Source organism: Patella vulgata, chromosome 9, assembly GCF_932274485.2.
Source record: "Patella vulgata chromosome 9, xgPatVulg1.2, whole genome shotgun sequence".
Lineage (NCBI taxonomy): Eukaryota > Metazoa > Mollusca > Gastropoda > Patellidae > Patella > Patella vulgata.
In genome coordinates, this window is record NC_065887.2 from 41,208,921 (window position 1) to 41,221,811 (window position 12,891).

General features: G+C 37.1%; 1 protein-coding gene across 1 annotated transcript; it reads right to left on the reverse strand.

Annotated features, from left to right (window-relative positions):
* Positions 1 to 1,395: 1,395 nt before the first annotated feature.
* On the reverse strand, positions 1,396 to 9,757 carry LOC126831883 (beta,beta-carotene 15,15'-dioxygenase-like). Its single transcript, XM_050562535.2, has 2 exons — positions 9,589 to 9,757; positions 1,396 to 2,981 (listed from the first exon to the last, which is right to left on the reverse strand). Exon 2 carries the CDS (start codon positions 2,952 to 2,954, stop codon positions 1,584 to 1,586), a length of 1,371 nt encoding a protein of 456 aa, XP_050418492.2. The 5' UTR covers positions 2,955 to 2,981; positions 9,589 to 9,757; the 3' UTR covers positions 1,396 to 1,583.
* Positions 9,758 to 12,891: the final 3,134 nt, after the last annotated feature.

Here is a 12,891-nt window from a genome sequence, read left to right on the forward strand (position 1 = left end):
GAACAGATAATCGAGGCTTTGTTTATTATCGTAACAGCAATGAAATTCGAGACTACGCTATTCTTAAAACATTCATATATCCGTACAGTATGAAGTAATTCGACTGAAATGTTCAATATATTCCCTTTTCATTATCTATTTTTGAATTATTATAGCGAGAACTGTCAGCTCTTTATCTAATCTTACATAATGCATCTTTAAAATCATAGAGCAATAAAATGAAATGAGGTTTAACGTCCTACTGTTCTACTCCTATACTGGGTTAATGAAGATGGATATGTGCCATATAGTGTGCTATGAGGGAAATTTTGCCCGGGCAGCGGCACTATCGCCTACTCTCGTTTTTTCGTCACATTCGAACAGTTGTTCCGATGAACTTTATCGGTCAATGCTGGGATAGAACACGCGACCTCCAGGCTAGCGAGCCAGCGTCTTACACACCTATCCACCATGGCTCCCTATAGAGCAATAAAACAACGTGGATAAATGTTATACGGTGAGAGGATACAGCTTACAAAATCCGATCTAATTCAAATTATACCTACTACTTCATTTCGTCTTATTTATTCTGGTTACTTATGCCATGTTCCCACTGTCGTGCTATGCATTATGATAAGATTGACCCTATTGAATCCACGATCTGCTACGTGAAGATACGTTCGGATACGTTTCGATTAGGTCAACACGATTGCTACGGCTGACCTCAATATATAAGATAAGACTTGATATGATCACAACGATTACTTCACGATTAAAACCACGATTTCAATCATTACAAAACTTTCTATCATTAGATGTTCTGCGATTCCAAATCGTTGTAATCCCGTATGCACAATGTATGGCGTTTGTCCGTCTTTATTAGCCCAGTCGGAGCAGAACAGTGGGTTTCTACCATCGAATATCGAGGTGGATCAGCCATCTAACTATTTTTTTATTATTTAATCGTCTAGATAACTATCTGAAGAACAGTCCTATTTTTGTTAAATTGGAATATTTAAAATAATTATTAGTCTACTGGTGTGTTGAAGCTTTAAAGGCGAACAAGTCAGAATAAAATCCAATAACGTTTCTAATAAAAACTCACAAGTTCTCTTACTAAAACATGTTGATCCAAAATTATTTAATTCAATCAGTTCTAGCCATTTGAAGGCTATATTGTTGTTTCTATGGTTACAACGTCGCTTAATTTCGGTGTCTGATGCAGGAAAATAAAGCAATAATAAATCTGCTGTATTTCCCATACAAGCTACCCATCCCTATGCCAACGTGTCCTAAATTCGTTTATAAGAACTGTCGAGGTTTATGGACGATCTGACTTTGATGCCCCTTTTAATTTGAAAACACATATAATCGATAATCCAGTAATGATAATAATAATACGATTTCAGTCCTTTATATAGCACTATTAAGCATTTACTAACACAAATAAATAAAACATTGTAAAACGAATACTTTAAATATCCGATATCCCGCCAAATTGTCCTAATTCAAATAGCTTCATGCGTGACATCAGCGCTGAAATCATTATGACAGATGGAGACCATGGCCCTTACAGGCAGGCACAAGGTATGTCAGTGTACATTTCAAACAATTTCATCAAAAAATCGTCCATGGAGCGAAAATGGGACTACAATGGGTAAATAGGACCGATTGATAATTTTCATTGTTTTCGGATTAATAATAGCTAGGTAGGATTTTTGTCGGACACCGTCCAAGATTGGAAGCAGCAGAACGCCGTCGTCTTCCGACTTTTGTCTCGGGTTTGGAACAAACCATGCTTCAGAAGGATAATGGTATTTCATGAACAAGGCTTTATCTCTACCCTTTCGACACATGTCTCTTTTCACAATGGAGATGTGACTTAAGTTAATGTTATCCTTTTTTAACACTATTCCGTATACGAAACAATATCGCCGTGCTCGGTAATTTTCGTTTATTGTCGGCATATCGAGATTTACCGTGTAAGGAATTTTCGTTTTCGGGTCCCTATCCACGTAATTTATTTTGTTTTTTTCCAAATTTATCCGAAATCTCTTCAGTAAAGCATGCGCATCGAATGCATTCCTTTTAGCGGGATCGAATAGAACCTTCATTTGAAGGCTTTTGACGAATTCGGGACTTGGATAGGCCGATATGTCGACGATAATTTTCCCTTTTCTTTCGTAAGCGTTCACGTGATGCATTGTAAACACATTCACCGTTGTCATGGTTTTTAGTTCTCCTGTTTTCAAATTCACGATATAGACCGTAGTTTTATGATCCGGGTACCAATCCAAGCACTCGAAAGGTTCGGCTTTTTGAAGCATCCGTACTACATTAACGTAAAAGGGGCTGGCGAATAAGATGGCGTAGTTTTCGGTTACTGAAAAGGAATGCATGTAAGGAACACGCTCGACATCCCAGCGTGCAATCACCTCCCTATCGTGAGCAGATTTGATTCGAATCAAATTAATGGCGTTGCTGGACCAAAATGGGAGAAGACTCACACTTGACAGAAACGTTATATGGTTGTTTGTTCCTGGCTCCGGTAATGGATGGGCAGACGACAATAAATCCAAAAATCCCAGCTGACCACCTAACGAATATTCACCAACTTGAGGAACAATGGCAGCTTTTGTCGACAGATCTCGCGGAGAAATCTGATAGATTTTCCAAAAATCATTTAAAGCAACGTACTCAGAAATATTTTCCTTTTCATTGAAGAATTTATAAACGTTAACGTTCATATTGTCAATGCCGCGAACCAGTGCCTTCAGCTTGTCGTAGGAACCGAAAGGGGGCACAACTCCTTCAAACAATAAATATGGCGCTATGTCATTTGTTGCCATGGATTCATTATAAAAACTGCTTTGGATAAACTTAGTAGAAAAATACGCCGTTTTATTTCCGTTGAATCTCCAACTACTGAGTTTCGCAAAGGCATCAAATGAGTGCATGAAATGGCGTTCACCCATTTCAAATCTTCCGAAACCATTTCTCACCTGGAAAGAAAAGAAAAGCCATGTTTTAATTAAAGAGTGCAACACGTGCATTATATCGTTGTCTATCTGCTTTCTATAGTATAAGACCTTATATAATAAACAATAGTCTATTCAGTAAATATCTGGATTCAGATTGGGTGAACAGGCTATGCCTATGTGTAACGCCCCTCTTTGTGACATAAGGCTTGGCAATCAACCGCAAACAAAGTGCCCACTGAAATGAAATAGGATTTAATGTTCTAATTCTCTGTGCTAACAGAGATAATTAGTGTGCCATGGGGTGGGGGGGGGCATTTTTCGAATTCCAAATGTCAATGGTTCTTTTACGTGCACGCTAACGTGTTAACGGGACCTAGGTTTTTCATTCCATTTGAACGATTAGATGATCTAGATGGCGTCACGAAAAATGGGTTCATTTTTTAAAACCATGAAGGAAATTACACGTATGTGTGACCTAAGATAAATATCTTTGGAGTACCGGCTTGAACTCGGACAGATTGAGTGATATTTGGTAATTCGTTTATCGCAGATTATACTATTTGTACTGTTTGTTCTGTCTGTGTATTGATATACAGCTATCCTGCATTGCCATGTACAACGAAAAGACTGCCGAATCAGTACGCATTGAACGTCAAATTATACCCTGAAAGATTTTATATGCAATAGTGCCGTCCCGTCTTTATTAGCCTAGTCGGAATAGAAGAGAAGGACGTTAAACCCCATTTCATTTCATTTCATAAGAGTTATAAAATCGGGGTTCATTATCTGTATATCTGTCAGTTTTATAATTATTGTTGGTGTGTTCAGATCAGAGACAGGAATAAGTTAGATGTAATTATTACAACATCCAATCCTATCTAGCCAACGGCAATGTCTTCTATATATAGATCATAATATACACAAACTTGTATGTAACCATAAACCGTATATAGATTATTATACTATAATATTATATAACGATATTAAACGAGAATTATCACTCTCATACCGAGAACATAATTAATTTTTAATAGCTTTTAAATAGCCCTAGACATTCCCATGGATCCTATAATAGATAGGATATTACAGAATATCCAGTCACTCAACCAGTACAATAGTTTGTGTTGGAGTAGACTCCTTAAAGGCTCAATACCACTCTTGTTGTAACTGAATAATATGTCCCAATCTTTATTCTGGTCAACAAATTGTTCTATTTTAGAATATTTCAATTAATTGATGACACAAATTTCATCTTAACACACCTTATTTAAAAATTTTGAAAAATTCAACATAATGGTTTGAAACGTCTAACGTAAACCTTTTCAAATGAAACTTCGATTTAAAAATATTTTCGAACCCTCTGGACAAGTAAAATAGGATGTAATGGATAATTTACACAACAGGTAGGACACTTAAACATCTAGTACTTAGATAGAGATATTATTTATTTTCTGGAGCTTTCAAGCCAGCAAGAGTGTTATTGTCCCTTTAATAAGACATTTACAAATTGTGGACGACTGGTATATTCGCAGTAAATATTCGTAATCGTATTAATCAATGACAAGAACCAACACAAGCCTTGTTTGTCAAATCGGGGGGATGGATGGCCGAATGGTTAGCAGGTGCGCGCTGCGCGCTGTATCATAAGGCCTGTCATTGAGTCAACTGGCGTGGTTTTGTATCCCCGGTTGTACGTGACAAGGAGTAGGGTCGCCTGTCCAACCTCGTGGGTTTTCTCCGGGTCCTCCGATTTCGTCCCACTGCTAAAGACCCCTACGCGCAAGCCAATTATTGAAATAAAAATGAAATGAAATGGAGTTTAACGTCCTACTGTTCCTATATTTTGCCATACAGTGTGTTATTGGGCCATACAGTGTGTTATGAGGAAAAATTTTGCCGGGCAGCGGCACTGTACCCTACTCTTATGTCGAATTCCAACTGGCAAGGGATTTTTTGCGTGCATGCCAGTGTATACACGAGACTGCGGTTTTTCGTCCAATCCGAACGACTAGACAGCTGTCCTTGTCAGGCCCTCCGTCCTGCACGACTGACAATGGGAAACCACGTCCGAAAAATTCCAAAATCTAAATGACTTCATTAAAAAAAATTGACAAAATTATAGAAGATAAGAACAAAGGGCGGAGGACCCAAAGAAAACCCTAGTGGTTTGGCTGACGACCTTCTTGTCAAATTTTAAGCCTATGATCGAAATCACATTTGACTTAAAGACAGACCTTATGAGCTAAAGTGCATAAGTTATGCCAATCACCCCACCCGACCCCACCCCACTAATGAGATAGAAATTTAGACAGTTGTATAATAAACCATTTAACAAAACTGCTTTTGGCTATTATTATCTAGTCACTTCGTTTTTGGGGTGGGGTTTTACGTTCACTCGACACAACTAGGTCATTTCGTGACTAACATATTGTTCAATTTTATTTTAATAATTCGCTGGCGCGTAAGGGTCTTTAGCAGTGGGAGGAAACCGGGGACCCCGGCGAAAACCCACGATGTAACTCCTTGTCACGTACAAGCGGAGAATCTAAACCACGCCACTTGACTCCATGGCAGACCTTATGTTGCAACGCACACGCATTAACCATACACCCCGCCTCCCCCACACCACCACCACCAAAATATGGCGAATATCTGTACAAAACAGTTTTTTTATATTTGTATTTTCATATATAAGATTTATGACATATAAGAGTAGACCGCAGTGCCGATGTCCGGGCAAAATGTCCCTCATAGCAGTCGGAGCAGAACAGTTTTATCGAAACGCCCATCAACCCGTAACATCTGCTGATAGGATGAAAGATAATATGCTATTTCCGTGACTATATTTTAATCAATGATAATAGCATCTATTACTGGCTACAGTCACGATACACTTAAATACATTAAAGTCAACATGACTCCGAGTGTACATGTCAGCAGTAATGTCATTTGACAAAAAGGAGAAGAAAAACTGGCAGGGACGCACTGGGGACGGGAGAGGGGGTGTGTCTGGCCCCCTTCAGAGACCCTTGACTCGGGAAAATGTTTGAAAAACTGATTGTAAATTATGGTGCTTTCTACAGTATATCCTGGTCATTATGTGACAAAGATACGGCCATTTTCATCTTATATCATTGCCTGTGACATACATACATGGGGCCGATTTAGGATTCGGAATCTGTAGTTAGCCTTGACGATTGGAGACATGTAGTTAGCCTTGAGGATTGGGAACCTGTAGTTAGCCTTGACGATTGGGAACCTGTAGTTAACCTTGACGATTGGGAACCTGTAGTTAGCTTTGACGATTGGGGACGTGTAGTTAGTCTTGACGATTGGAAACCTGTAGTTAGCCTTGACGATTGGGGACATGTAGTTAGTCTTGACGATCGGAAACATGTAGTTAGCCTTGACAATTGGGAACGAACCGGACACGACAAATGCCTATTTTCTACGCCCACTCGGAGACTCACCGAACATTGTATTAATCGAAGGACCATTAAACCTCACCCCATCCCCAACCCACCTCATGCCAAGAATCTCATCAACGACACTTCCGCCGATGTATTTCTTTAGTTAATTAATTAGAATCTTGAAGTCTTGCACTTGATATCGATCTATGTGATAAATAATTACCCGTTGTTAATGAAATGTACTGAAATGGGGTTTAACGTCCTACTGTTCTGATCCGACAGGGCTAATGAAGACGGGCATACGCCATACATAGTGTGCTATGAAGGAAATTTTCCGGGACAGCAGCGCTACGGCCTACTCTTATATCAAATTCCAACAGCCATGGGATATTTTACGTGCACGGTTTTGTGTCCCATCCGAACGACTATACGCTGTCCCTTGTCAGACGCCCTGAACTGACAAGGAGGAACCCACGCCGGAAAGGGCGACATGAAGAACAAAAATTTTCTACAATTTTTACAAGCAACACATCTGGTTGTCCTCGAGCGAATTAAACGCCCACTCATCACAAAGTTATGCCATTTTGGGACTGGCATGTTGTTGATCCTTATACTATCGTTCAAATAAGGTTACATAATACCTTGACATCGATGCAAGCGGATAAATCTTTACCCTCGTTTTAAAGCCAAACACCTCTTTTATGGTGCATGATAATCGCGAATCAAATCTTTCGAGCTATACTATGTTGATTGTTGTGGCCAAAATTATGTTTTAGAAAATTTTGAAGTTAACATGTCTGTCAGTTGGTGCTTTAAACAAGTAGAATTCGAATGGTTCTGAATTACAATCTCGATTCTAATTCCAAAAGCATAATTTAAAGCGTAAAAGCTGAACGTTCTATAGCGAATTGAAACAACCCAAGAAGAATCAAAAGTGCAATTGAATTTTTTTTTTTTTTTTTGTGAATCGAAATTTAGTGTGAAAATCTGGTATAAAAATATTTGTGATTTTATAATAATGACACCAATCATCTATGTAATTTATGAGAACCCACCTGTTGAGATACATACATTGACCTTCAAATATAAAGAAACTAATTGATGTTATAAAATATGTGGTTATAAAATATGTCGTCCTTGACCTGTACATCCAATGATGTCAATACGAACTGACAACAGGTCTATAGTAGACTAATCACTAGTTATCCTATCATGATCTTTTACAGGCATTTAGTAACTGCCCAAATAAATCAGTAATTGTTCTTCCATAAGTATGTGTTATAGTTTATTATCCTATCATATTGTACTAATTTCATGTATATCTGTTTTCTATACGGTCGACCAATGCAGCTAAAAGTAGATCTTCGGTGAAATTTTCTGTAATAATCGACTTGTAAGAGCCGCCACTATTTGAGGTGATATGCCGAATCATCAAATGCCACGGGGGTTTAACGTCCTACTTTTCCTTCTGCCGAATCCATCCACTGAAGGGACTAGTTTTCGTAACAAATACGTGCAATACATAGGCGTTGGCGGATGTTTCTTTTTGGGACAAAAAATACCCGTATGGATGTTTTTCATGGAATTCGTTATTTTTCTAGTAAGATTGAGTGTAAGGGTATCCGTAACTGACAGCCGACCTTCTAGAGTGACGTAATCAGCACATCTTAGGCGTTGATCTAATGAGTAGCGGTTGTCAGACCACTGAGAGATGTAAACGTCCAGAAGATTTTTTGATTACACGGCGGAAAAAGATGGCAGATGATAATCCAAGAATTTACTTAGGCTTCGATACAGCGACTAACGATAAGTAAAGCTGATAATGTGGATTCTCCATCAATCAAGTCACGTGACAAACCATGCTGTTTAAAATAGTTCATTGTGGAATGGGATAGTTTTTTTTTCAAATAAAATGTTTTGAGAGAGATTTGTAGCAATATATAAATTAGTTTTAATATGATTTTAATCCAAAGATATCACCAAATCACAAAGTATATACGTGGGAGGGGGGGGGGGTATCTTAAAGATTACAAAATAGTCTATAAATCAGTATAAATCAGACCAAAGTTATAGAAAACACCAGGTGTAATGCAATACCTTTTCATTTCATATTTTCTTAACCAGCGTGTGTTGTTTCTTAACAAATTTATATTTTAAAAATTTCATCTTGACAAGGAAATAGCCGATGTCCGGGCAAACTATCACATATAGCAAGCACACTGTATGGCGTATGCCCGTCTTCATTAGCCCAGCCGGGGCAGAACAGTAGGACGTTAAACCACATTTAATTCTATTTCATTTCGATAGGGAATTTCTCTCCAAAATCGACTTTTAGTCCAGTTTTACTTGAAACGTAATATAAATGGTTGTTTAAAGCCTATTTTTGAGCTGATGTTTAGTACTGCTTGTAATTCTGTAAAGATATATTATAACACGTCGGATCGTCAACATACATCTCACAAGTACAAAATATACATGTATACTACTTGAATATACATGTATACTATATACTATTTGAATATATATGTATACTATTTATTATTTGAATATGCATATTTACTATTTGAATATGCATATGTATTATTTGAATATGATTATATACTACTGAATATGCATATATAGTATTTGAGTATACATATATATTATTTGAATATGATTATATACTACTGAATATGCATATATATCACTGATTATGCATACATACTATTTGAATATACATATATATTATTTGAATATGCATGTATACTATTTGAATATAAAGAATGTGATTGTTACGTAATTAAGCACACCCGGGTATATAACAAAAAAATACGATGGCCTGTACGAAGAGGAAGAAGAATTACTGATACTTTATTTGATAGTTTAAAGATGGCGATGTGAATCAGTTGAAACCAGCGTTAACTTTAAGTGGCCATAGAAATTATCGATTTGAATATTGTCAGGGTCAAATATTTTGTTAATAAAAGTCCTATGGTCTAAAACTCTATAATATTTAAACTTTATTCTGACATCTTTGGGCTTTCAAAAATATATAAATTACCATAAATTTTAATGGTCGATTTGAATAATTTTTGGACCTTGTTTTTCTTTTAAATAAAATAATATGATCTAAAAGTCTATATTTAATCTAAATTATGGCATGTTGATTTGTCAATAAACATGTGCGAATTCAATATATCATATTATTTTTTTTTTCAAATTTAAAACAAAATACATACCAAAGTTCCCTTTAACCAAACTGGAAGTTTTCTTTCGAATTTAATCTCGGCGTCCTCGAGTTCATCGTTAATGGACGTGAATAATAACTGGAATCCATAATCTTCTCCGATACAAAATGTCCACAAACAGGACCCGCACAAAATTCCCAAAAGTTTTAATGCGTTAATTTTCACCATTATAGATTGAAGTGCGAGATAAAATGTAAGTCTAAATATCCCAGATGGTTCGACTTCTTAAATAGGAATTTTATCCCTTCATCAATATCTAGATATTATGATGTAAACCCGTATGTCGCGTGAGTTACGGCATTATCCTCCACCAGTAGCCTTGATTTTCCAGCAATTCAAAGACTTGATTATCCAAGCATGTATATCTAAATATACGCATCTATATGTTACAGTTTACATGTCGAAAAGAATCTGTAAAGCAAATCGATGCGACTTTTCTCAACACGTTTCGTTATAGAATGTTGGGGATTGTTGTAGGGTAGAAATTTCACGATAAATTGTAGGTTAACGATGACAGATGTCGGTGGGTGTTATGCAAAATGTTTGTGTAAATCCAAGCCGAGCGTAACCAGCGATCACTTTGATGATATTATGCGCCTAGACGAGCGACGCATCACTGGATAATTGGGCATAATAACCGCGGGAAATAACGGTCAACTAATGATGGTCTTGATTAGTCAAGGCCGATCAGATTGAGAAGTGGACACAATGGACGGGTTACGGTGATCATGTACTGAACAATGTTTGGTCAGAGAACAATAGGGGCGGGTTCAAGGATGATAGACAGGAGGGTAGTTTTTAACACATCATGGTGTGACATGGGATGAAGGCTGCCAGATGGGGAGTTGATGATCCACTATTGTTCACCTTGACCACTGGTCTAGAAACACCTGTTCCGTTATCGCGGTTTTCCTTGGTACCCGCTTTGACAACAAGAGTAACCTAAGCCTTGTCACCATTGAAAGTAAAATGGTAGTCATACATGCAAACCAGTGGCTTGTTTCACGAAATTTTAACTTAGATCAAATCCAAATTTTAGTAATTTGATTGGATAATATTAGGTTGATTTTAGTGCTTAGCTAATCAAAATTGAAGTATCTACTAAAATTTGGATTTCATCTTTAGTTAAGATTTCGAGAAACAGGGCCCAGTTGCCTTGATGTAAAGCGCAATAGACCCGCATGAACGCCCGATGATATAAATGCGACGGGACAGGTTTTATGCTATTTAGGAGAGGGTATGTGGACAAACACGTGCGCTTAAGATCATAAGATATATGGCCACCTGTCCAACCTCATGGGTTTTCTCAGGGTCCCCAGATTTCCCTCCCCTGTCGCTATCCGGGCAACCCTCTCCCATATCACAATGTACGGACCATGCCTATCTTTGTAATACCAGTTGGTGTAGAAAAGTAGGAACTTTTTTTGTTCCTTTATATTGGTAAACCACTGTCTTTGTGCTGACCATTTGACTGTCCTCATAAAAATGATCGGCTTAACACTTATATTGTGTGTATTTTAACGAGGGGGTAAAATCACAAGTAATTATTTTATTTTATGTATCGGATTACAGGTTTGAATTTCCTCACTTGGGCAGACATGACCCACCACGCCGAACCCAGTATTAAAATCAATGTATTTATGATACGTTTTAAAACCTTATTTTAACTGCCTTGGTTGATATTTGGACCAATAGTAAAATTCTAATCTTTATTTTGGATTTACTGTAAGTTGTATCTCTGTCATTATAAAAATAAATGTTACAATTAAAACATGGCTGACAAGAGAGGGAGAGAGAGAGGGAGAGAGAGAGAGAAATGAAATGAAAATGAAATGAAATGTGGTTTTATGGCACGTCAGCACCCACCGGGCTATATTGCGCCAAACAAATGGTGATTTATGTGAGAGAAGTTAAATAAATATCACAGAAAAAGTATTATATGCATAAATAAAAACAATATCACAGTAAATAAAATTAAAAATGAAATAAACCTTTTATGCATATTAATATTTAAAATACAGAAATGAAATGATAAATATACAATTAAAATTTATGATAAAAACATGTCTCTTTTAAAAAGTCTAGTATATTACAATATAAACCCGGTTGGGCAAATAGATGATGCAGAGACTGGCAACGGTAATATTTCGATCTAGTGTTCTTGTGATGATTGCACTCAATCAAAATGTGCTTCACTGTCAAATGAAAATGTGTGTTAAAAAGGTATGACCAATGCGAGAGCGACACAAAACAACTTCATCCCTCCTGTTGGTTCTGTGGGAGTTGGGCCAGTCTCCTAAGAGAGGCTTAATGTAATGAAGTTTGTTTGTGCCTGCAAGATCCCAAGACCGTTGCCAGCGGCCATAAATAAAATGATTTATACATGATTTAAAATCGCGATATGGTATTAAAAAGGGCGATTGGGGGAGATGAGAGAGAGAGAGAGAGAGAGAGAGAGAGAGAGAGAGAGAGAAAAAAAATGGGATGTAACGTCCACTCGACACAAACTAGGTCATTTCGGGACTGACATATGGTTCAATTTTAGCTCAATAATTCGCTTGCACGAAGAGGTTCTTAGCAGTGGGAGGAAACCAGGGAACCCGGCGAAAACCCACGATGTAACTCCTTGTCACGTACAAGCGGAGAATCTAAACCACGCCACTTGACCTCATGGCAGACCTTATGTTGCAACGCACACGCATTAACCATACCCCCCCCCCCCCCCACCACCACCAAAATATGGCGAATATCTGCACAAAACAGTTTTATATTTGTATTTTAATATTTCATATAAGATTTATGACATAATTAATTTGAACTCAATAGTTATTTAGAGGTTATTATCAAAAAGTTTTATCGAAAATGGTTTCGATTGTAAGAATTTTGTTAACACGTTGTTTGTAATTGAAAGAAGTACTAATAACTTATTTGTTTTTAGAAATTAATATTATGGTTATTTACCATAGCTTAAAGATATATTAATGGGAGATTAGATAAAGAGCCGGCAGTTCTCACTATAATAGTTGAAAAGTAGATAATATAAAGGGAATTTGTTGAAAATGTCTGTCAAATTGATACGAGATTTTAGCGACTGAATTTTCGGCCTAGCCTCGATCATCATTACTAAAGCCAATACGATAAAAAAAAAAACATAGCCTCGATTATCCATTTCATCATTAAATCATGAATAAAAGTTGAGCAGCAAATCGGATCCCAATCCAGTAAATATAAAAGGCTAGCGATAACACCGAGAGTTGATTGTGGTCTTGGTAATTAATAACTTATAAAAAAAAT